The sequence below is a fragment of the Mycena indigotica genome (genome assembly GCF_014461135.1).
Source record: "Mycena indigotica strain 171206Taipei chromosome Unknown Mind.scaff0006, whole genome shotgun sequence".
NCBI lineage: Eukaryota > Fungi > Basidiomycota > Agaricomycetes > Agaricales > Mycenaceae > Mycena > Mycena indigotica.
Genome location: NW_023503005.1, coordinates 1,680,600 through 1,704,155, shown reverse-complemented (window position 1 = coordinate 1,704,155; position 23,556 = coordinate 1,680,600). Strand labels below are relative to the sequence as shown.

General features: G+C 50.9%; 8 protein-coding genes across 8 annotated transcripts; 2 read left to right on the top strand and 6 right to left on the bottom strand.

Moving 5' to 3' along the window:
* Positions 1 to 204: 204 nt before the first annotated feature.
* On the bottom strand, positions 205 to 2,185 carry MIND_00691700 (ATP-dependent DNA helicase PIF1; the record flags this gene model as incomplete). The annotated part of the gene is made up of 8 exons (XM_037363625.1): positions 1,933 to 2,185; positions 1,764 to 1,880; positions 1,585 to 1,716; positions 1,303 to 1,533; positions 1,154 to 1,255; positions 443 to 454; positions 314 to 387; positions 205 to 267 (listed from the first exon to the last, which is right to left on the bottom strand). Exons 1-8 carry the CDS (start codon positions 2,153 to 2,155, stop codon positions 205 to 207), a joined length of 954 nt encoding a protein of 317 aa, XP_037219269.1. The 5' UTR covers positions 2,156 to 2,185.
* Positions 2,186 to 2,344: 159 nt separating this feature from the next.
* MIND_00691600 (MFS domain-containing protein) lies at positions 2,345 to 3,710 on the bottom strand (the record flags this gene model as incomplete). The annotated part of the gene is made up of 4 exons (XM_037363624.1): positions 2,345 to 2,476; positions 2,528 to 2,809; positions 2,857 to 3,027; positions 3,078 to 3,710. 4 exons carry the CDS (start codon positions 3,708 to 3,710, stop codon positions 2,345 to 2,347), a joined length of 1,218 nt encoding a protein of 405 aa, XP_037219268.1.
* A 1,089-nt stretch (positions 3,711 to 4,799) lies between these two features.
* MIND_00691500 (uncharacterized protein) lies at positions 4,800 to 5,228 on the bottom strand (the record flags this gene model as incomplete). The annotated part of the gene is made up of 2 exons (XM_037363623.1): positions 5,107 to 5,228; positions 4,800 to 5,061 (listed from the first exon to the last, which is right to left on the bottom strand). Exons 1-2 carry the CDS (start codon positions 5,148 to 5,150, stop codon positions 4,800 to 4,802), a joined length of 306 nt encoding a protein of 101 aa, XP_037219267.1. The 5' UTR covers positions 5,151 to 5,228.
* A 3,535-nt stretch (positions 5,229 to 8,763) lies between these two features.
* On the bottom strand, positions 8,764 to 10,809 carry MIND_00691400 (HnRNP A1-gamma isoform; the record flags this gene model as incomplete). The annotated part of the gene is made up of 8 exons (XM_037363622.1): positions 10,755 to 10,809; positions 10,318 to 10,705; positions 10,002 to 10,042; positions 9,896 to 9,930; positions 9,720 to 9,845; positions 9,559 to 9,673; positions 9,375 to 9,514; positions 8,764 to 9,330 (listed from the first exon to the last, which is right to left on the bottom strand). Exons 1-8 carry the CDS (start codon positions 10,789 to 10,791, stop codon positions 8,764 to 8,766), a joined length of 1,449 nt encoding a protein of 482 aa, XP_037219266.1. The 5' UTR covers positions 10,792 to 10,809.
* A 346-nt stretch (positions 10,810 to 11,155) lies between these two features.
* MIND_00691300 (uncharacterized protein) lies at positions 11,156 to 12,274 on the bottom strand (the record flags this gene model as incomplete). The annotated part of the gene is made up of 1 exon (XM_037363621.1): positions 11,156 to 12,274. The coding sequence occupies one exon, from the start codon at positions 12,272 to 12,274 to the stop codon at positions 11,156 to 11,158; it is 1,119 nt and encodes a 372-aa protein (XP_037219265.1).
* Positions 12,275 to 13,092: 818 nt separating this feature from the next.
* MIND_00691200 (MFS domain-containing protein) lies at positions 13,093 to 15,194 on the top strand (the record flags this gene model as incomplete). Its single annotated transcript, XM_037363620.1, has 10 exons — positions 13,093 to 13,394; positions 13,448 to 13,520; positions 13,570 to 13,716; positions 13,767 to 13,784; positions 13,834 to 13,882; positions 13,930 to 14,038; positions 14,084 to 14,352; positions 14,399 to 14,655; positions 14,707 to 14,838; positions 14,895 to 15,194. 10 exons carry the CDS (start codon positions 13,093 to 13,095, stop codon positions 15,192 to 15,194), a joined length of 1,656 nt encoding a protein of 551 aa, XP_037219264.1.
* A 299-nt stretch (positions 15,195 to 15,493) lies between these two features.
* On the bottom strand, positions 15,494 to 20,899 carry MIND_00691100 (ATP-dependent DNA helicase PIF1; the record flags this gene model as incomplete). The annotated part of the gene is made up of 28 exons (XM_037363619.1): positions 15,494 to 15,510; positions 15,560 to 15,831; positions 15,878 to 15,990; positions 16,041 to 16,460; positions 16,515 to 16,560; positions 16,608 to 16,626; positions 17,035 to 17,422; positions 17,473 to 17,556; positions 17,606 to 17,794; positions 17,846 to 17,929; positions 17,976 to 18,122; positions 18,172 to 18,246; positions 18,294 to 18,375; positions 18,421 to 18,442; positions 18,494 to 18,689; positions 18,737 to 18,926; positions 18,976 to 19,082; positions 19,131 to 19,183; positions 19,235 to 19,297; positions 19,352 to 19,468; positions 19,519 to 19,546; positions 19,598 to 19,702; positions 19,750 to 19,941; positions 19,989 to 20,137; positions 20,184 to 20,245; positions 20,294 to 20,364; positions 20,413 to 20,570; positions 20,620 to 20,899. 28 exons carry the CDS (start codon positions 20,897 to 20,899, stop codon positions 15,494 to 15,496), a joined length of 3,729 nt encoding a protein of 1,242 aa, XP_037219263.1.
* Positions 20,900 to 22,082: 1,183 nt separating this feature from the next.
* Positions 22,083 to 23,424, top strand: MIND_00691000 (uncharacterized protein; the record flags this gene model as incomplete). The annotated part of the gene is made up of 2 exons (XM_037363618.1): positions 22,083 to 22,191; positions 22,244 to 23,424. The coding sequence occupies 2 exons, from the start codon at positions 22,083 to 22,085 to the stop codon at positions 23,422 to 23,424; spliced, it is 1,290 nt and encodes a 429-aa protein (XP_037219262.1).
* Between the last annotated feature and the right edge of the window lie 132 nt (positions 23,425 to 23,556).

Genomic DNA, 23,556 nt, shown 5'->3' with positions numbered 1-23,556 from the left:
ATGGGGACAACTAGGATGTTTGATTTGTTTATTTCGTCGTGTTGTATCTGTATTCTAACCCTCCCTCCTCCAATAAACGACTCCTTATGAGCCTGACCTATGCCAATTGACTACTGAAAGATGCTAAAGAGATGCCAAATAGATTTAGGGAATGGAGCAATTAAGATCTGTGAAATGGAGCAATGATTAGGTTGTGTTGAGGCCTCATGACGGTTGATAGGTTTGCAATGTCTTGCTCCATTCAACCACCTTAGGGTGTGCTTGAACCTATCGCGATGTGAGCCCGGGCTGCAACGGCGAATTGAGTTATTACCTTGTGAGCGTTAAAGTTCAGGACTTGAAGCCCAGTCATCGAAGCAGCTCGAGACAGCGCAACATAAGATTGGCCTAAACCATCAACCGCATTGAGCATGATAGGAAAGAAGAGGGAAGAAAAACGCACCCTTCTCGAAAACTTTACCCAGGTCAATCTTGACTCGATGAATAGTTTGCCCCTGGCTTTTGTGGATCGAAATAGCCCATGCGAGAATCAACGGAATCTGCATTCGCTTTGCTAGCACCTCGCCTTGCGAGTCTTCGATACGGAATTCGTCTCGGACCAACAAAACGACCTCCGTTTCTGAGCCATCGAGCGCTGGAAATTCGACTAAGGGATACAGCAGCTGATCTTTCGAAACCGTGTTTGTTTTGGGTTTGGTGTCGTTGGTGGATTTGGGTTTGGCTTCTTGCTTGACCTCCGAAGAGACATTGACCTTATTGCTACTTGAGAGCGGTGGTTTCTCCAACTTGGGCGCTGGTCGCCCATCCACCATAACAACATTTCGAACTGGCGCTGTGCCGTTCTTTGCACCAGCACCATTGCCCGGGCCTCCTCTCACGTCGGCAATGCGATAGAACCCAAGGACTTTCCCCACTGACCCATTTACCAAGCGCTCGTCTAGATTCTTGATCAGCATGACTTGGGCACCGACTTTGAGCGTCAGTTCTCGAAGTGCCGACATCGTTTCCAGTAGCTTGACGCGTTTGTCCGGTTGAGCCTTGCCGCTGTCGCGCGATGTGAATGTTTGGGCAGGCGTTGTAAGCTTCGCGAGGCGTGTCGAGTTGGATTTGTCGACCTCATACCGCATGGGGAATAGTTCAGTGGGCAAAATACCACTCGGATCTGGTGGAAGGGGACGTGCTAGAGACTGAAATACAGAAACAGCGGTGGGAGGGATATTTCCCAGACGAAGTTCGTTGAGAAGAGCAGCAAATTCTGACCGCAGTATAAATCCAATGCAGTCGCGTCGGTTCACCACATACCGTTGTCTTTTTGCCTGAATACTTCGGACAGTAATATCGTATGCCGTATGCAGCGTTTCCACTCCGCAGATTCAAATGCAAATACCGCTTCGCCTTGTTTTGCCACTGGTGGCAACTGGAAGAAATCGCCGGTTACTACCAGTTGGATGCCCCCAAAAGGCGAATTGTTCTTCCGTAGATGCTGAGCAAGTTGACAAATACGAGAAAAGAGTGGGCCATCCACCATAGACACTGCCGCGGGTCATCCATTGCGTTCCAAACGATGAACGAACACACACGCACCTTCGTCAATAACGAGTACCTTGGTCTTCTGCCATCTCTGCAGCGCAGGCCTGCACTTGCGTATGCAGCTGACTTGGAATTCAAATTCTGTTTGAGTGGGTGCCACCGCTCCCCATGCATGAATGGTCATTCCTGAACAACATCAGCGCTCAGAAGATGCAACGAGACAGATAGCACACCTCCAATATTCGAGGCAGCCATGCCTGTGCTCGCGGTCACAGATACCACGTCTGACTTTCCATGTTTGTTCTTGAGGGCTTTGATAATGGCGCGTAGTAGGAGTGATTTCCCCGTCCCTACGAATACCCTTGTCAAACAGGACCAACACATTCCGGCAGTGGCACGTACCCGCACTTCCCGTGAAAAAGACATTCTCTCCGTCGTCTACCACCTGTCTCAAGATGGCAGTCTGCTCATAGTTCAGCGAAACCATCTTGCGGTCGTCATCGTCGACGGAACTGGCAGGGGCGAGCACTTGGGGGGAAAAATATGAGTCTAGAGTGCGGCGAGGTTGTTTGGCAGGTCGTTTTGAGGTAATGGCGCCGTCAGATTTGCGTTTTTTGCCCGTCATAGCGGGGCCGAACGAGGAAGAGAGTTTGAGGTTGGTTGAGTGAGAGCCGCGTGATCGCGGTTGATCGATGAGTCAGAATTGATGATCTTGTATCCTCCAAGCCACTTTTGCCAAGTACAATGAATACTGATTTACAAGTTCCAAAATGCTACACGAAGGCTCTATCTACAATATCTAAACTAGTACATTCTACACTTCGTAGCTTACAGGACCGGAAAAAATCTGGAAGGTAGGCGGACACAACTCATTCAACGTGGCGACGGAGCGAGAGCGCTTTAGATGCCATGCTCGATTATGCTTTTGGGGCGGATAGTATGAGTCCTGTGACGGTTTTTTGAGTGGAAGGAAGAGGGAGAGATAACTTGAACACACAGCTCGATGGGCTTCAATAAGCTCGAGACGCTCCAAAAGCTCCTTGTCGATTTGCCCATACTCGTCCGCCTGCCAGAAAATGTAGTCTCGCGTTTTCATCTCGTCCACGTAGAGCCAAGCGAGCTCCTTTGCATGCGCTCTGAATGCCCGACTTCGACGATGGCGCCGTCTTTCGTCCTGACGGTCAAGGTAACGATGCCAGTCTTTCCACAAAGAGAACTGTTGGTCTTGATAATACGGATGAACGAATCCTTGATGCAAAGCGAGCCAAGACTCGCGAGACTGCATACTTGATGAGCAGATCAACGAAAGACATGGCCAACACACACCTTTGAATGCTCTCCTGTCGATATTTCAGGTGTCTCGGATGCACGACGCTGACGAGTGCTTAATTCCAAAGTGTACTCCAAGCCATACCATTCCTCTGAATCTTCTGGTGCAACAACTTTCGCTTCTTCAGCCTCAGATGAAATATCGTCAAGTAGAGTGTCATCACAATCCTGCAGAATAGTATGAGGTCATCGTCAGGAAGCAGTAGCAAACAACTGACGATGGGAGGGGCCGGCCGCTTGCCTTCCTTGATTTCTTGAGAGTAGGGACGCGTGAAAGAATCGTCTTCAGAGTAGCTGTCTTCATAATACTCCAGCTCGTCCAACAATTGCAAACCATCCTGCGACAGCAATGGCGAGAGCGATCCAGTTGACTCGCTCGATTCAGGAGTGAGTGGTGGCGTATCATCTGAAGACTCGTAGAATCCGGGCTGGATTGAAAGATCGTCGGCAAAATGCAACGCCGTACACTCCGAAACAATGGTCGGTGTCAATGTTGTCTCGCTCTGCATCTCCTCTTCGCGCTGGACTTGGGTCTGAACGACGGCAATGCGTACAGGTTGTTGGCGGGTACTACGAGAAGAAAGGCCAGTGATAATGCTCTTGACAACGGGAAATCGGCCTGGTCGTGGAGTAGAGGGGCGTGTTGGCGTTGGAGTGGGTAACTGCTCGCCAATAAAGAAGGAGTCTCCAGCCATTGCGGTCGAAGGGAAGGAAAGCGGGGTCGTGGGGCTGGTGGATGAAGCGAAGAAGGAGCTGAGCGGATTAAACTGACGCAATTGTGAAAATATCGAGGTTGGGTGGGGAGTCTCGGGCTGCGTTGTTGATGGATATTGAGCATCGTGAGGCTCCATTTCTGATTAGGCGGTAAGATGAGATCGCATGGACGTTGAGAGTTTGAGACGATGTTACGCACCTGTGAAGCTATCTCTTCAAGTTGGGAGAAGGCAAAGTGTCATGTCTGATTTTGCGTGACATAACAGCCCCTATGTTGTGACGAGTCGCGTCTGATGCATCCATGCAGCCAATTCTCAAGACCACAGGGAAAACTGCTGAAAACTGACATGAAGCCTAGATATATATAAATACCTTCTCTGATGATTCAATTTAGAGGAGCCCACTCAGGCTTGGGATAGGATAAAACTATCATTGAAGCTGAGTGGGCTTTGAACCCAGTACTTTGGTTCCTTCAGGGTCGGCTCGGCAACATGAAAACAGCGCTGATCCTTACTTCGACTTGACCGGGTTATAGACCTTTGCAGACGGAGCTACATGAAGACTTGATGCCGAGGTACTGTACATAGATGCTGGCGGTCTGTGTGACTTCTGTCTTTTGGGATATTAACCCTAACCCTAACCCTGGTGAGAAATATGAAGACTTATTAGTTCAAGTCAATTACATGTGTACAATACTTCAATTTTTCCCTTCTGTGGCGCATTGAGTTCCAGTGGGTTCGAGGGGGCTGGCTAGCACTCGCTGACAAGATTAATGGTATGGTGTTGTGTGCTAAGGCAGCTAAGCCGGCGGGAAGTCGGTCATTATTAACGAAATAAACTATAAGAATCAGGACAATACGTACGGGTCGTATGGTCGCGATCGTCTGCTTGTTGAGCGATGCGATACCTGGACGCGGAGATCCTGCTCTACTGAACAGCGATTATGAAGATTGGAACGGGTGCAGCACAACAAGCGGAATCGAAGTCGAATGCACGAGACCTATGGACAGTGGAATGTGGAGGATATGAAGAGGTTGTCTGCCTCACACGTCTGTCAGCCAGGTTACAATCAACTTCACTGACGTGTGAGTTTCATTATGGGTTCCCCAACAATAAGGACGAATGCCATCCTACCCCACCTAGTTGAGACAAAAAAAAAGTGTGCAGCTAGGTAGGGTGCGATGGTCGCATGAATGGATGGGTCGGATTCACGGAGAGGGTGTCGATCAAACAAGCAAAACAAGTGAGCATGAGGTCGGCATGAACCCACAAAGGCTCACAACTTTTTTTCCCGAGCGTATCAATTGGACGGGGAAGTGACGCAGCCGAAACACCTCGAGATCAGGAAACAGGTTGATAAGAATGAAACTGGCGGCTAGAGGACGCAAAAAGTAAGCTAGTGGTGTAGGTTCAAGAGCATGTGGATCGAAGAGAAGAATAACAGGGCGCCAAAGGAAGTCGCGGGTGTACACGGTCGCAGCAGGAGCCCTTGGGCAAATGAAAAAATCTCCCATGCCTCCGAAGCAGCCTTACTTTACCCGTGCCATGAGAAGCCAATTCTCGGTGAACCAAGCCATTCGGCATCCCGAGTTCCCTGGAGAAAGACGCAGAGGAGGCGAAGGGACAGTTGAGTTGCTGAGGCAGGTTGAAAGATTTTGGAAAAGGAAATTTGGGGGAATCACAAGCTGTGACGTTAGATAGGCTTCTCATGAACCACTACTTTACGGCAGTCCAGAATATTCTCAAATTTCCTCCTCCTCCCACCACCACGACCACGCTCTCTATCGCTGGCTAACGCGTCGCCTTTGCTGTCGTACGCCCTTTCCGGCCATGACCACCCCTTCTCCAGGCATTCGTCTCCGTACTAAAACATCGGACATCTCTGATTTTTTCAAAACCGGCAAGACGCGTTCTGCCGACGCTGATGAGCCTGGTTCCTCGTCTCCTACCTTCCTTTCTGAACCAGAGTCCCCTGTCAGGAAGCGTAGCAGCCGAATCCCTTTTCTAGGAAGACAGAGGAAAAAATCAACGCATTCAGACGCGTCAACATCCTCACCGAGCCCAACTAGTCGCCAATCCGAAGCTGAGGCTCGTAACAGCAGCGCTTCCAAGTTAGTGGACGTAATGTACGTGGTCAAGCAAGCATTTTACTCTCCTCCTCTAAGCATGTTCTAGACCAGATGTTCCATTCGTTTCTGACGCCGAACGCTCACAACAATCATCCCCCTCAAAGCTCCCCTCCACCTCCCTGAGCTCTAAGCTGGCTCATTTCGTTCCTTCACGACAGAAACTACTTAGCATATCACCCCGACCACGAACAAAGTCTACGACTGAACAGTCTCCGTCTCACACCCTGTCACCGCCCACTCCTCCTTCTCGCGAGCCGTCTATCGATTCTACAGTGTCAGAGAGCACCCGCTCTCTGACCCCCAGACCAAATCAACCCACTATCACCGTGTCCGTGCCGCCTGACAGTCTCGAAGACTACAAGGATCTGTTTACGCTCCCCAAAGTCGAGGATGGGCAACGGACACCCACCAACGAATCAGTGCGATTCCCAAGGCCGTCTACTTCGTCTGATTCTTCAGTGCCGCATATTCCCACGATGAAACGCCGTATTGCACGATCTACGACAACATCTCGGATCTCTCGAAAACATGTGAACACGACTCTCGATTCAGAGGACTCGGAGGCTGTCATGTCAGATGCCCCCAAATCGTCCGTGTCTATGCTCACTCCGACTGCGGAGAAACGGAGAACGCTCGCAACGACAATGCCGTACAAGTACAGTGAAAAATCTTCACCGAGGTCAATTATGAAAACACCGCCGGATAGGCCGCCAGCGTTTCCGTTACCTCCACCACCGTCTAATCCCCCATCCTCTGCGTTGCCCCTTATTCCATTGCCCGCGCTCGCTCTAAAGAATGACAGCCCCCCTCGTCGTCAACGAGCCCAGACATTATCGACTATGTCGTCGGCAAATTCGGTATCTTCACAATCCTCCGTAGAGAGCAAAAAATTACCGGACGTGCCGTCTGAGAAGGAGAACTTCGACAGCGAAACCGCTTCGCCGGATCAGTTGCGGCAGGAATTAAAACTCCGAACTCACCAGCTTGAAGAAACCCAGAAAGCCCTCTCGCTACGGCAGCAACAGTACGACGAGCTGGCGAGCTATCTACTGACCATAACAGACTCCCACGTAGCTGAGAAACGGTCCCTGCAAAAGAAGATCGATGGGTTAGAGATGGATGCGACAAGACGAGACAAAGAGCTGCAAGGACTCAAATGGCTACTCACCAATAACCGGGACCCTGCAACCCATTTCGCAAGCGAAGATTCTGGAACAGAGTCTCATCAAACGACTTCTGACTCATATAGAGACTCTGGTACGTCTGGTGCGGAGTCCTCGTCCACCACTGGTCGGAAGGTCAAGCGCAACCATATTCCGATGTCCACCTTACAGCGTTCGTCAACGACATCAGATACGGCCATCCCGCATTTATCACCACGCTCGTCGACATCGTCAATGGGCACTACCAACTCCCCTTCGTCGTCTACTTCCTCCCTTTCACTCAATGCCGCAATCACGGGTACACCAGCAACCACCGTCGCGTCTTTGGGAGCTATTCCCGAGACAACCTTGCCGCTCTCTCGCATAGAACTCCCGCCCCCACCTGTTTCAGTCCGGGTTCAAGACCCAGTTGTGGCAGCAGCTATCCTTGCTGCTGAAACCCGCCGAACCCAAGAGGAGAGACGTAAGTCGACTAGTAACCGAATATCGGTGTCCTCTGTCTCGTCCGCCTCTGCTGCTTATACCGCCAACTTGAAACGCGGCAGACCGCCTTCCATTGCTCAAGTGCTCGCTTCTTCTCCCCGGATGGAAAACGGAGTTGCGACCCCGGGGCTAAAATCACGCGCATATATCAGTGGCTCGATGTCGAGCTGAAGCTGAGGTAGAGGTAAGCACTAATTACAGCTCCGGGACAAGCTAACACACCTCCAGTTCGCATTTTCTTTTCACTACGCACCCTTCGTCATTCGTCAACCCACATTCGTTCCCATTCAATTCGATTTCGTGCACCTCCCCAAAAGCCCAACCTGCATTTTAAGCTGGTATGGACCACTTTGCATCTCCATTTGTCGCATGGCTCTTTTCCCGTCTCCCAAATCTTACCGTATCATTTTGGAGGAACCATATCGCATATAGTCCCTTTCGCATCTTGCTGTAGCTGCCACTGTATTCTTACGCACACATTCATTAGCCTAAGTTACTTGGAACCACAAATAATAATTTAATTGTACAAAGCAGTTTTCTACTTCGTCGAACTTGGGAAAGAAATGTAAGGCTACATAAGTAGAGGACGAGTCGGTCACGATCACGTGCGAGACACTGGACATCACGTGTCAATTAACAAACACCTCCAGCGCCACTGCGGCCAACTCCTCCCACTGCCAGGTGGATCATTGGTTATGAAGACATGACAATGACTATGAGCCGCATATAATATAAGAGCATACGATACGCACTTGGTAATGCTCAAGCCTGATGTCCACGCTAGGGCTGGTGCATCGTTCACCAGCCAGCATGACCTCGTCTCCAGCACGGCCGCTCCCCAACACCTCTATCCAGCCCAGGAGTAGTTGTCGATGGGTCAGATCATGGACAGACTCGGATCGTTGGCTGCCGCTACCGTGCCCGTTATCGTTTTTTATGCCTCTTCATTATCACTCGTTGGCCACGTCGTAGGAGGTTGTCAGAGGCCGCCGCTCAGCGCTGCTGCTTAGTGAGGTCACGTCCCAAAGCCATCTCGAAAGACGGCCAGAGGGAGCGATCCACTACGCGACAGGCTGCCGGTGCTCTCCCAGGTCAGTGGCCAACGAGTTGCAGCAGCGGTAAGCCTTCAATCATGAGTCCGTCCAGTCATCACCGAGAATGGACGGGGCCACTCTCTCGCAAATGTCGCGTCGGATGGGGGGAAGAGGGAAGAAGCACAGAGCAGTGCAGCAGCGCCACCATAGCCACTTATAGGTGGTGTCTCAGATGAGAGCGGATGTAATCGAGAGCCACAAGCAAAATAAAGAGCTATCTGGTCATCGTGGATATAATATTACAACAGTTTTGGGCAGCAGTAGTTAAGTAAATTAGTCGAAAAGCCCGCGAACAAGAAAGCAAACGAAGATTTAGTTGTGCTACCTGGAATATGGGTGGAAGCTGTGTTGGCCCCGAGTGCTTATCCGTGCTGGGCCGCCCGAGCCATTCGTCATGGCGGGTGTCCTGCCAAAGTTGATGCCCATTCCACCACGAAGTGTAGGCATGGTCATGTTTCCCATTCCCATCGCCCCCGCCCCGCCCATTGCCGCCATCGGTCCACCCATTCCCATCCGCATCGGCCCACCCATTCCCATTTGGGCCATGTTGTTCATCGCCATATTATTCATCGCACCCATTCCGTTCATCATACCCATTCCCATCATGCTCATTGGGTTCATACCCATCATCATCGGGTTGACCCCCATCATGTTTCCCATTCCACCCATACCCATCGCGTTCATCCCAGCCATGCCATTCATCATCCCCGGACGCGCAAACATCATCGGTATTGGCATCGGCACCTGCTGTTGCTGCTGCTGCTGTGGTTGCTGTTGTGTCTGACTGCTAAACGTCGGAATGGCGCTGACTTGCTGCTGGGAGGAGTTGTTAGGGCCAGTTCGCTCCCGATCGCGTTGGCTTCGTGGCTGAGCCATCTTAACCTCAATCTACGAAGCATAAATCGCGCTGCAGAAACAGCAAACATTCGCACCTCCTTATCGTCGATTTGCAGCCCAAGCTTACCAACGAGCTGGTCGGCATTCGTCGCGTCTTCAAAAGTGACGAATCCAAAACCTTTACCACGGCCTGTTTCACGATCGACCATCACTGTGGCGTCGACCACCTTGCCATCTGAATAAAGTCAACAACAAATACTATGAATAGCAGCAGCGCACAGGAGCTAAAGAAAGCCTTCATGGACTCCGATGTCGTGTTTGGGGACAGCCCACCCACAAAGTAACGCGTATTGCGGAGGTGCTCCTCACGCGGTATCGCGCGTTTTGGATCAATCTAGTTTCGAGTCACATTCATGGTAAACGCATTGCAAGCCCCATACCGCTTTGCCATCCAGTACATGTTCCTTTCCGAGGACCAACGAGACGGAGGCTGCGTCCTCAAAGGTCATGAATGCAAACCCGCGAGATGTCCCAGACGGATCGCGCATGATGGTGCATGCGTCGACCTTATTCGAGGGGGATTAGTCAAAGAGGAAGATGGTAACTTTCGGGGTACCTTGCCAAACTGCGAAAAATAGTTTCTTAGACCTTCTACGTGGAGAGGAGGAAAAGACGGTGCGATTAGCTATGGACGTTGACGGAGGCATGAGAGGAGCAAGTACCATCTGTAGTTTCCCAGTTAAGGCCACCGATAAACATTTTGCTGTAGAGCGGTAGAGCGTAGAGAGCAAGCAGAGATCGTCGAAAACAGGTACAAGGTATCGTGGAGGTGGGCCAGAAGGTAGGTTGGGTTAAAAGATCGAAATAATTAGTATCGGCTAAATTGTGCGCAAGGGGAAAAAAGGAAGGACAAGTAAAAAAAGAAGGTAACGTAACGGATATCGAGGTCCGATACACGACGTGCGGTATGAGTAGCTAGCATAGCAGGGTATGCAAGCAACAACATAGTCAGCGGGCAGTGATAAACAATTGGCTCACCCAGAATCGTGCATCTCGGACGGCTTTTTGCCAAACACGGTATCACCCGAGACATAGGTTTGCGTGGCGTGGGTCGGTATGGGGGAAGTTTCGAGGTTTTCGAACGTTGGAATAGGCGTAGAGGTCGCTGCTTCTGGTGGTCTTTGTTGTCGTTCCTGGCTTGGGGTTTGTTTGTAGGCGGAGAACTGCTGGGCTATTTGTGCAGAGTACGACAGGGAATTTGAGTTGGAAGTCGCTGGGGAACTTGCAGCTTGAGAAACAGGTTTGGGGGGGAGGGCATGGTGGGGCTCAGGCTTCGTGGACACTGACGCGATGGGGGCGACTTCAGGAGCATCGACGAGCTGGGCTTCGGAGTCGAGAATTTCCAACTCTTCGTCTCCGTAAATGTCTGCATGAAGAGTCAAGAAAGAGTGGTATGTAGACATTTGATGACTGACCACCGTAGAGGTCGTCGACTGCACCCTTGGACGACATGGGGGGCAAGGCAAAGAGACCGAACGCATCAATTCTGATGGCAGATGTCAGCGATCACGTGCACGTGGCCGAGTGTATATCACAGCCGCTCAAGCGCTTCTGCCCTGAAGAAATGGCACACATCAGCTACCTACCATCGCAGTCATGATAGCGATGTGCATGGTACTTGGAGAGCACAAGCTGCAGTAAGAATTCTACTCAAGTAAGTTACGGTATATACTTATGAAGCGACTGACTCGATCCTTGCGAGTCTCCCGTGTCCAAGACACTGGTCCGGTGATAGCTTATGATGTACTGTGCTCGTGAAGTGTGCGCTGACTGTCATCGACAAGCAAAACATTCATTGTTTAGGTAGACCATTAGTTCAAGCCGTATTTACTGTGACTGCTGGTGTTCTTATCGCCTTCATCAACACGCGTCCGTTCTCGCCAGACCAATTCCCCCACAAAGTGAGGCTAAGGTCGACATCGAGGTCCGGGAATCCAGTGAGCCACCAGGGGTCTTCGATCAGTTCACGGAGCTCTGCGTTTCGCGCTTGAATCAGGCGTCCAGCCGTCTGCAGTCCCGGGCCGACATTGAGTGCATTGGATAGACTGGCAGCGATGAGCTCCAGTTGCGCAGTCAATCTCTCTGGTCCTCCAGGCACGAGTAACTCCAAGCTAGAGAAGCCCAGATTCATTGCGCAGCTGACATAAGTTTCCCGTATTACTGGATCTATCGTCTTCCAAAGGACTGTTGGCTGCAGCGCGTCCTCCCAAAGCTGCGGGCACAGAAAATCCATGGCTGTCTGGAGGCTCAGCTGTTGGAAACGATCGTTCTCCTCTTGTTTATAGTCCTTGAAGAAGTTTGGTTGGTTTTTGAAATTGAGGTAATTGAACGAGTTAACGTCGGGCACGCAGTATGCGAGCCATTTGTACCGAGTTACGCTGCTAAGTGGTTGGTGGCGAAGCTGATCACTGGACAAATAGCCCAGCTCCATTGAATGGTGGAAGAGTTCGCCATAAATTACCCATGTTAACAGCGTTGTTTCCGGGTCGTTGCATATCGTCATTCCATACCCAGACCCTGGACCAGAGGACAGGTCAAGTTGCTTGTCGAGGGGGTTGAGTACCGCATATTTGAATCGCAGCAGTCGCCGGATATCGTCCATAGTCAGCCCAACTACATCAATGGCCAACTCGAGAAGTTTGTCGACGCCACCACGAATAGCTTCTTCAAGCCGGAACCGGCGCTCATCATGCTGGATGGCCCAGTCCGCAAGCTGTCGCGCGGTCGCAGCGATGAGCATGTGCGGATGAGGGCGAAAGAAGATGCGTCCAGATTCAGCCACCAGTTTCGAGATGACATGGGGACTGGGATTCGCGCAGGTATGATAGAGCACCCGACATGTGGAGGAAAGCGACAGAATGTCCTCGATCGAGTGGACAAAGTAAGGCAGCCTCAGAAGGAGTTCGGGAGGAAGAGTGTCAAGTCGCAGCGACATGATTCGAGTTCAAGCCAAGTCGGCGGTCAGGCCGGTCAGGAGCCACATTGATGATCATGATTTTATTTTTATTTCGGTATATAATTAGTTACAGTTTACTTTTTAGTAGTAGTTGGTGCTTCATCGCAGTAGGAGTACTACGACTCTACGAGACATCGAGTACTTTTCTCATATTCCAGTGACATTGATGACGAATTGAGGATTTCGTGCGGAGCGTGTGGGGGCCGTCCGGCCCATGATCCCATCATCAATCCCGTCGGAACCTTGTGACATGACGAAATTTGGGTGTGATGCGTGACTGACGAAAAAAATTAAAATTGCACAGTATTCTGTGTCACATCATGATTAATGAGACTGTCGAGCTTTCAACCTGCCTCATCAGCAACTCAACTGTCCCAATGCTTCTTTTTCTTTGCGTTCGACGTACGCGGATGATACTGTAAGGCCGACACGACCTTCTACTTTATACTCTGGCGTTGGAACACAAATTGATCCAGTGGAGGCAAAATCGTTCCGTCGGACAGCGACGGAAATGCCGCTTCTGTCACGCGCAACATCCCGGCGAATCAACCAGATTAACACGCTTGCATCGATCGTCCCCCTCGTCTTTGCGTGGACCCGTGCCAATTTGCGTCTTTCCGTGCTGACAAAGCCCCCACAAGTTGTTCAACTCGGCTTGGAACCTGTCAAAATCCACGGTGGGTTGCGGGAATGGCCTACGCGTTCCTGCCGAATGCTCGGTATTTTAAAACGAAGGAAGATCACGGACTTGGGCTGTCTTTCGGGCCATACTCCTGCTCCTCTGCCCGCCCTGAGCCATGGCCAACAACGAGACCGAGGTTCACTCTGTCCCGACACTCACACAAGAAGAAGAACATGTGGAGCCCACCGCAATCGCATCTAAAGGCAAGAGTCGCGCATTTTACATGAGCTTTCTGGCTATCTGCGTCACCACATTTCTCTCCGCATTGGACTTGACCGCAGTCGGGACGGCGCTCCCCACGATTGCGGATGCCTTGCACGATACGCAGGGCGAATTTACATGGGTCGGGTCGGCGTACGCGTTGTCAAGTACCGCATTTATTCCTTTGAGCGGGAGCCTGGCAGATGCTTTCGGACGGTGAGTCGTGTTATTTTGTCTTTGGTCTGAACGAATAATTCATTGGACCCCAGACGACCAATCACCCTCATTAGTATCGCGTTCTTCGCTGTTGGGAGTGCCATAGCGGGAGCAGCTCAGAATATGGTATGTTGAGCTATCCGATCGTTATCCTCGTCGTTGACTTGTTCACAAGCAAATGCTGATTGCGGCGCGCGCTGTCCAGGGCGTCGGCGGCGGTGGAATTCTCGCACTCTCAGAAATCCTCGTCGCAGATCTGGTTCCCCTTGCGGAGCGAGGAATTTATCAAGGGATGGTCGGCCTTGTTTGGTCGTTTGCTTCAGTAGGTGCACCTGTTCTTCAAATTCACCGCGGACTAAATATCTGCCTTAGAGTATCGGCCCTCCGATTGTATGCAGCTCTTCTGGGCATGATCTTGCGTTTCGCTAACGGCACATAGGGGGGTGCTCTAGCCAGCGTTGACCACAAAGCATGGCGGTGGCTCTTCTGTGCGTTTACGTCTCGGTCTGAATCGTATTTTCTAACATACACGCAGATCTCAATCTTCCCGTGTCCGGCTTTGCTTTCATCCTCGTTGTCGTCTATCTCAATGTCAGACGACCAGAAGGTTCTACTCGAACCCGATTGGCTCAAGTAGACTGGATGTAGGCGCAGTTTCAGCGTGCATTCGTTGTTCTGACCTTTTGTAGGGGGAATGCGATGGTCATAACCGGTTCCGGACTGGCGATTATCGGGCTCGCCTGGGGAGGCATTCGCTACCCCTGGGATTCTGTCCAGACGCTGGCGCCGCTCGTCATCGGTCTCAGCATGCTGGTTGCTTTTGCTGTTTATGAAGCCAAGGTTCCCACACATCCGACGATTCCTCTTGATGTGATTGGGAATCGCACATCGCTCTCTGGTCTTCTCGCAACTGCAGTACACGCCATCACAAGTATCTCTGTCATCTACTACATGCCAGGTAGACCATTTTCCTTTGCTACGACACTATAACTTACTGGGCATAGTCTACTTCCAAGCTTGCTTTGGCGCGTCGCCAATCCGCTCGGCTGTCGATGTCCTTCCTGGCGCGCTGGTCACGGCCCCAATGGCGTTGGTCGCTGGTGCCGCCATAACAGTACTCAAAAAGTACCGACTGACCAACTATCTCTCATGGGCAATCTTGATTGCCAGCCTTGGTATCATCACCATGCTTCGCGCGGACACCTCGACGGCCAAATGGGTGGGCTATCAAATCCTGCTTGGTGCCGGGATTGGCATGCTGGTCAGCCTCGTTGTGCATTTTGCAGTATTTGTTAGTTGACTCACCTTTTAGTTCGCTGCGCCAATATTCCCGATCCTTGCCCCGCTTCCCAACAATCGCTCTGCTTCCGCGTTGGCGCTTTTCACATTCACCCGTGCTTTCTTCCAAGCGTGGGGCATCACGATTTCGAGCACAGTCTTGCAGGTAACTAAATTCCTCCTTCCTTTCCTCGCTTTTCAAGTCTGAACAAAAAACAACAGAATGAACTCAGACGAAAACTCCCCGCCGAGTTCGTCGCACGCTTCCCGCCCGGCTTCGAGATCGCCTATATAGCCATACCCGTGATCCGCCAGCTCCCGGAACCGCTGAAGCAGGAAGTCCGGACCGCATTCGCGCTGAGCATGTCGACGATCTGGCAAGTTATGACGGGGATTGCTGGGCTGGGGCTCCTCTCGTGCCTGTTGATGCAGGAGATCCCGATGGACACAACCGTGGACGAGACCTATGCGCTGAAGGACGACGATGCGAAGAAGAGCGAGGATGTTGAAAAGAGGCAATAACTTGAATACTCAGGTGTCTAAATAAAGTATACCGTATCGTACCTAACCACGTAATCTTGTTTATTGAGGCCTTTCAAGTTGGCTCATCCCAGCTACTTGACCATTTGTTGACCATCACATTTTCTTTCTTTGAGTGAATAATTGGTGCAGGGCTGGTGAACGAGTCAATTAACAACTGGCGTGATTGCAGTAATGAGCAAGGGTAAGTTTTATTATCAGGCTACCTGATTATTTTACTAGTTTCAGTAAAACAACCTGAGCCGTCTGAGTCAAGTGTGCGTTGCCGTTTTTTGAAAAGTTCAAAAGCTGTCCCACTCTAATCCAATCATAAGGCAAGATAACGGATGAAACAAGGGCGGGCCCACCAGGGTACCATTGCCATCCACAGCCATAGTCGTTGTCGCACCCATATTCCAGTGGGTAGAGCACGGCCACTGTGTACTCCTCTTCCCCGGTGCGGCGGTCCCAGTACAGACGCGAACTGTCGTCTATACTGTTGTTTTGGACTCGGACCCAGTCCAGATAATCGCTGACATGGGCGGACCAAGTGAAGTCGCTGCGCCAATCCTGAACGATGTGCAAACCCCTATATTTCTCGTCGAGACTTGCTTCCTCTTCCTGTCGTCGTCGGTGGACGCTTCAAACCGTTAGGTCATGGCAAGGAATTGTAGAATTATACTCACTAGTCATGATGTGCGTAGAACCCGCCATGAAGGGTAACAGCTCTTTGTGCAACAGTCTGAGCATCGAGCCAAGGAGAGATAGCCCTCAGGTCAGCGATGTCCTTCGGCTTGATCTAAAGAGCGTTTTCAGTGGAGGAAAAATGAACCGTGTCGGACCCCGCACACAATAAAGCCAGCAAGCATCCTCCAAAGACACCAAATGAGGGACGAGTGAGCCTCTCCATCGAATCTTCTCCATCTCAGGGTCATCGGCAACCCGTTGATATGCTGAAATTCGCAACGGTCGCGGTTGTGCATTCCTCTCGTCATTAAGCCACTTGGGAAAGTTGGACGGCAGCGATATACTCGGCGATATAGTGGTGGCCATCGCGGTCGAACCTGGGTTACGAACACGAAGAGGGATATTGAGAACTCTGCTTTTCTCCCGCGCAAGGTTGTAGAGCGCCTTTGCGTTGTATAGCTTCATGGGCTGCATAAACGCATGTCGGCCTATATTAGCAGAGGGCCGGCTCTCATAAGGGAGCGTCGCCAATTCGTCTGTCGTCAGATGGTATGTCTTCCTTGCATCCGTTGAATCTACAGTCTATGAAATAGTTTCAGCTAAGTTCCTGTCGTTCAGATATATTGGGTGACCCACCACAGTAAGAGGAGAATGCTTGCAGAGAGTCTCAATCCCCGACAGCCTACGGCTGTGGATGAGATCAATCCACTCTTGTTTTGCTGTACTAACGGCCCGAGGCATGGAGAGCCTACCAAAGCTTCAGCCTTATTTATATGTCACCAGTCGATGCTTAGTCAGCTTAATGAGAAATTTCCATTTGGCGTGTGTCGCGAAGAAAGCTAATTTTTAATGTCGACTCGTGCTCGTCACCCAGCTTCAAGTCAGCCGATGACGACAACTTAGTCACATGCACCCACAAAGCTTACAGATTGCACTGACGAACACTGAAGCTGCACTGACGAGGTGTATCGTGATTGCTGAGATAATCAACCAAGCAGCTTCCTAAAATCGTCTTGACCTCTCCCTTTTGCGTCTGTGCCTTTGGCAGGCCGCGGTACATCGGCAGGAGGCGCCATCTGAGCTGATATCCGAGGAGCGCCGGTCTTTTTATGCCCCAAACCTGCCCTTGGTTTTGCTGCCCGAGGCACAAACACACCTTCCTTCTTCGCCGCCTTCTGATCACTGCTCTCTTCCGAGAGAGTCAACACTTGGCCCTCAAACTCGATAGGCTCGGTCCGCAGCAATAATTTGCCCGCTTCTGCAGCGTTTCCCAATTCCACGACTGCCTCGTTGGTGTCGGCGAACACTTCCACCCGCTTGACTTGCGCAATTTTTTCGAGGACTTGCTGGAGTAAGCCTTCTTGCGTGCCCGCCGGTAAGTTTCGTACACGGACAGAGCGACTACGAGTATCCGCCTTTTTGCCAAGGCCGTTATCGGGTTCATTGCCCCGACTTTTCCGTGCTCGCGAGTCTGCCAGTGTAACAGCAATGCGGCGGCCTTTGAGCTCTTGATTGTTGGCTTCGAGAGCATCTTGCGCAGACGACTGTGAAGATAGTCAGATGGATGGATAACGGGACTCAGAAAGCGATATACTTGTTCTTCAAACTCGACAAATGCGAACCCTTTGCACTGGTTATGATTGTCCGTTGCCAAACGAACCTCTTTGATAATGCCATACTACAGTATTCTCAATTGAGGACCAAACAAATCTCGAATGAATACTCACGGCTTTAAAGAGATTTTGCAGATCTTGTTTTGAGGTATGTTTGCTAAGCCCAGCAACATATAACTCTCGATCATTGGCGTCCTGGTCAGTTCTTGCTTTCTTGCGTTCCGGATTCGAGATCAAGACCGTTAAGGGAAGACCAGGCTCCAGCTCGCGACCATGCAACTCCAGAGCTTTTTCAGCGTCCATCTAATCAATGTCAGGCCATCGTGCCAATCATCATCAGACGCGATCACGCACGGGAGACGTGAACTGCACGTAAGAAAAGCGACGCGTTTCCTTGAATTTCTTGCTGGGCCAACGAACATCAAACAAGGTGCCATACTACGGGGGGTATTAGTTTAGTCAAAAGGGGGATCACATCGAGTACCTTTCCAAACAATTCCCGCAGGGTTGCATCATCGGCGCTTTCGGGGTAGTTGGCAACATATAGTGTCGATTTCCATGCGAGATGGACAGCAATTTCTTTGCCGCGGACGCGTTTCTTGTCTTTCGTCAATGCGGCCGGAATGTTTTCCTGAATGGCACAATCAGTCAAAGATTCAGTCGCGAGCTAGCAATCGTACCCGATCTGCCATCTCAACAGTCGCAACTACCGCCCCTGCAAGTGGTCTAATCTTAACTTCCCGTACATCCCCGCACTAGGGAGGTATATTATTAGAGCCCACGATAACAGACCCAAACTCACATCTTTGAATAAGGCTACTAAATCGTCCTCAGTGACGTCGGAGGGCAAGTCAGCCACAAAGACGGTACAGTTCTCACGATCCCTGTACTATGTTGAGTACTATCCACCAATGAAATACGCAACATACCGTTTGAGTGGAGCTGTTTTAGCTGCTCATTTTGTTCAAGACCCGATTATTGAGGAGTAAGATGGAAACATACCTAGTTTCGGCTTCTTGTTTCCTTCGTCCAACGAAGGATCTTCAGCCGCTCGCTTCTTGCCGCGCGGGCCAGGCGCTGTCGAATCAACCTCCATCGGCACAGCATCTACGGAGTCGAGTTGAGGAACCGGAGCCTGTTCGACGGGCACAGAAGCCATTTGTTGAGCTGCATACTGAGCAGCTTGCCTCTCTGCATCCTATAGTTTGTCAAAAAATTGAAATTCAAGAGAATAAGGAATCCGACCTTGGCTCTGCGTGTGTTCACGACATATTGTGCCTTCTCAATCTTGTCCCCACAGGTTTCAAGTTCCTGAACGGAGCCATGAAGGTGCTCAAATGCGAGCCATGCTTCCCAAAGCGCTTCAGGCCAGTCAAGATTCTTCGCATGTAGATCCACAAAAGTCTTCCGTGCCTGGTCATGGCGCCCATGTCGTCTGACATGAGATTTCAGCCGAATTTGCGCAAGCGAAGATAGGGACATACATCAGTGCATCTGTATATGTGATCCAAGCGTTATAACTCGTCTTATTGTGCTTTGCCGATGCATGCAGAATCTCAAGTCCGCTGTCTTCCATGTTCGCCGCATCATACTGGAGGAAACAATGATGTTAAGCCATATTCCCAGCAAGAGTGCTTACCACCGAAACGAGGAACTTTTCAACGCGAAGACGAGCGTCTCCAGTGGTGGAAGCTACAATGCATCTGATCAATGGGTGAATCTGCGGTGAAGTAATATTGCTACCTTTTCGCACAAGATCCACGCCTGCCTCGAGGGTCGCGACCAGTGTAACGAAGCGGTCTTCGTCTGTGAAAATAGTGTCGTTCGAAAACAGATGATTTGTACAGACACTCCACACACCTCCTTCGCTGGATTCAAACAAACGTTTCTCGTATGAACCACGTGCGAGAATGAGAGGCACAAGCTCTTCGACGTTGGATTGCAGTAGGTTGGAGCTCAATGCCTTATCATATATGTCTGGTCAATTGTTGAGATACGAATCCTCAATAAAAAATACCCTCTCTTACCTGCAACTGATGCTTCTCCCGCTCGTTCCTGTTGATAGAAATGAGCCTCATCGTGAACTACCAGCAGCAATGGACTTGCCAAACAGCGCAGATACCTCGCCCAGGTCTCACCAGATCCAGGAACACTTCGCACAGCCCTCAAAAATATCCCAAGCTCATCCTCTGTTCCAACCCCAAGGATGCGCTGTTTGAAGCTTAGTCACAAGTCAGAGTGAGCCGCGCTAGACTTACTGCCGCATCTGAATACCCATTCCAAAACGTCTTCAGTATCGATTCTACCCCTTCTTCTCCGTTAAACATGCGCTTGGCTGCCTCTGCGATAGCACGCTCAAACAAGGTTTTCACCAGGGACCAGTCAGGATTCTTAGCTCGACGTTCAGAAGTAATGCGGAGCGCAAAGTTTTCGAGTGTCGGTGTTTGAGACTTGTAACTGCATGAGAAATCACGAAAGCTGAGCGAGAAGGTCATACCAAAGTTGTCTCCCAAGACTCACGCTTTTGGTATGCCTTCGTTGCCTTGCCACGAATCTTCGATGCTGCTACGAGCAACGACTCGTATGCATCTGTTGGTTTGTGCTTGGTGGTGAAAGACGAATAACCCTGCGCAACCTCTTCCAAATCTGACGAGAGAGTCAAATGGAGCAAGGAACTTGTGCATAGACATACGAGGATGTGGCAGCGCTAGACGAGCCAAGATAAACTTTTCGACGCGGGTGACTGCTTCCAATCTGAGGGATGTAAGTTGTAAGATTCAGCACTTTCCGATGTCAACTCACTTGTCGGCTTCTGGGACCGCATCTAGTTCGTCAAGCTCCCATTCGCGAAGCACGTTCCACACCTCATTATTCTAGAATGACGATGTTGGTCAACCCAATCTCAATCACAGGACACGCACAGATGGGTGGCGCAAGGTTTTGTCGACAATCTCGGTCAACGCCTCTCGCGTCCACGCGGCAGAAAACTGTTCGTCGAATTCTGCTGGCTTTTCAGTCTCCTTGTACTGGTTGTAGCAGGCTACGACGAATTCCGCGTGTTTCTTAAGTATGGTAAGAGCTGTAGTTGACGTGAGCTGTTCTGCACACAGAAAAGAAGTAAAACTCACACATATAGTCATCCTCTGCAAGCTTGTACAACGACAGCACTTCCTCTACACTCTCTGCTGAGGCGACGTCCACAGCGGCTTCGGCGGGTCGAATTCGTGCAAGCCAAACTTCCTCCGGTGCAGCAATGCAAGACGTCATGAGTTCAATAGCGGATTGAGGGTCTTGCTGGAGAGACTGCGTAAGCTTGATGTGCTTCGCGTGTAGGCCCGAGTCGAATGGTTGGGACTCCAGGCCTGTCAGGACAGCGCTGAGCGCGTCAAGGCTTTGTGCCTCGTCCATGACGCGCCGAGTACTGGTTGGTCAAGTTCACAAACTGATCTGAGTTTGTGCGAATGACCGTCAAGAATGAGAACGATTGTCCGAGTCACAACGCATGTAACATGTCACGCCGATGGTCAAGTTGCGAAAGAAATTGTTGCAAACTTGGACCTATAGAGCTTAAATCTAATGAGCTACCCATGATTTATTCCTTGCCAATCTCCAGCAGTGAGAATACTCTTATTGAATGACTCTCAGTTCAATTAAACCCAAATAAATTCAAAATCTCACAATTCCCTTCCCTTTTAGGGAGAATTTAATTCTTTTGGGGAACCACAAACACTCTAGCCAGTGCAAGGTGCTCGGTCAGAAGCAAAACACCCTGAATCTACATCTTCAGTCTTTTTACTATTCCCTTATCGATATCGCCCGCCGAAATCTGGAGTGTTTTTATTGAAAAATGCATTCCGTGCGGGCGGTCAATCGGTAGGTTACAACGTTGAAACAACGCGTCGCTACTTGGTTATCGTGTCTCGTCGCCGATACATCGCCTTTCTTTCATGTTGCAATCTATGGTTAGCTTCATGGCCGAATGGCCCGATCAGATGGATTGATGGTTTTTGGATCGGAACTGAATCGTTTATGGCCATCTCTCGCGTTCATTGGCCCCCTTCATTTGGCGGAGCCTAGACTCGTCTATTTCTGGATGTTGCAAATCACCCCACTTGCCGCCCACTGCCGGCTGTCTGTCAGTCCATATTGCCAAGAGATGCTAGGGTCGAACTCTCCAAATGAGCTTGGTTTTCTCTCTCTCTTTGGTTTCCGTTGACCTGGATATTATTCTACGCACCCTCTCAACTTCAAGCCAACGGAAAGGTCCAATTGGGTGCGAGCATATTTCCATAGTGACCAGTCACCAGTGCGGCTACCGGTGTCACCGAATCATGATCTCGCAATCCAAAGTGTCGGATCGCCTGGCTGTACAAAACCGACTAACTCCCATCACATCTTTCACCCTTTCGTTTCCCCTCCTCCCTCCCTTTTCTTTTTTTGCCCGTGCCCCCTCGTCCGTCCTGCTAGTTCTCCGTTCAGATTTGCTTACTGACTGTCCAAACAGGTGTTCCTGGCTGCCCGGTTGCACCTCATCGCTTGCGATATCTTCCCACATTCCTTAAGCAGGCTCTTCCCGGTAGCTCCCTGAAAAATGCGTTATTCAACTTCTTTCCTCGCCGTCCTGGCCGCCTCCCCTCTTTTGGTATCTGCTCGCCCAGTCAAGTCGCGGGCCGCTTCAGCGAATGATGCTCTCGTTTTCCGTGCGTCCCGTTGTCATACATATAATTTGTCGGACCCTGACTCATCTAATAGAGTTCGCCAACGTCCTTGAGCAATTGGAGACCGAGTTCTACGCCCAGGGCATCAAAAAGTTCAGCGAATCTGACTTTTCCAATGCCGGCTTCTCCTCCGCTTCGATTGTTACCCAGTCTTTGACGACAATCCAAGGGGACGAGGCAGCGCACACGACATTCATCCAACAAGCGCTCAAAGACAACGGTGCCGAGCCGTTGAAATGCAGCTTCAACTTTGACAGTGTGTTGACGGATGTCGCCACGATGGCTGCGACTGCTCGTGTTGTGGAATATCTCGGTGTCTCGGCATATCTCGGTGGTGCTACCTTGATTGACGACCCAATTTTCCTCGATGCCGCTGCCTCCATTTTGACGGTCGAGGCTCGTCACCAGACCCTTCTCAACTTGCTCTCGGGCACTGGTTCTGCCATTCCCCAAGCATTTGATGTCCCTTTCACTCCTCAGGAGGTCTTGTCGCTTGCTGTTGGCTTCATCACTGGCGACTGCAACACTGGTATCACACCCACCAAGACGCTCAAGATCACCAACAAAGGCACGCCCTCTGCTGGCACACTTCTGACGTTCGAGGGTGATGGCGTTCAGAGCACTGGCCAATTCTGCAACATGATGATTGGAGGCATGCCATTCTCGATCAACCTCCCCATCGAGAAGTGCATCGTCCCCCCAGGTGTCAATGGCCCCGTCTCCATCTGGATCACCTCTGACGATAACCCGCTCGCCAACAACGTTATCGACCGTGACACTATCAAGCAGGTCGCTGGCCCCGCCATTGCCTTCATCGACGCCCAGCCAGAGACCCTTGGCCAGCTCGTCCGTGGTGGATCCGGCACCAACACCGGCGGAACCACGACCACTACGACCACCATCACGCCTGATGAGGCTGCGTCGATCATTGCTGGTGCCAATGCAAGCAAACCCACTGACTCGTCGTCCAACAACAAGTCGTCTGGCTCGTCTGACTCATCGTCATCTGGCTCTTCATCGTCGTCATCCGGCTCGTCTTCCGGCGGAGACAACAAGCCCAGCGATGGATCCAATGGTGCTGCCTCACAACCACTCCCGAAAGACTTTACCGGTAAATCACCTGACGGCAACACCAACGTACTCGGTCTCTCTCAGGTCCCGCGTCCGGCTGCCTCCGCAACCGGCAGCGCCGCTGCCCCGTCTTCCTCGTCGTGATAGACTTGCGCTTTTCTGCGAAAACGCATAGTTTTACGCACCACCATTTCATCGGACATTTCACCGTGCTTTGAAACCGGACAATGCAGATACCATATATTCATGATTTTTGTAGGCAGGTTTTCTAGATGA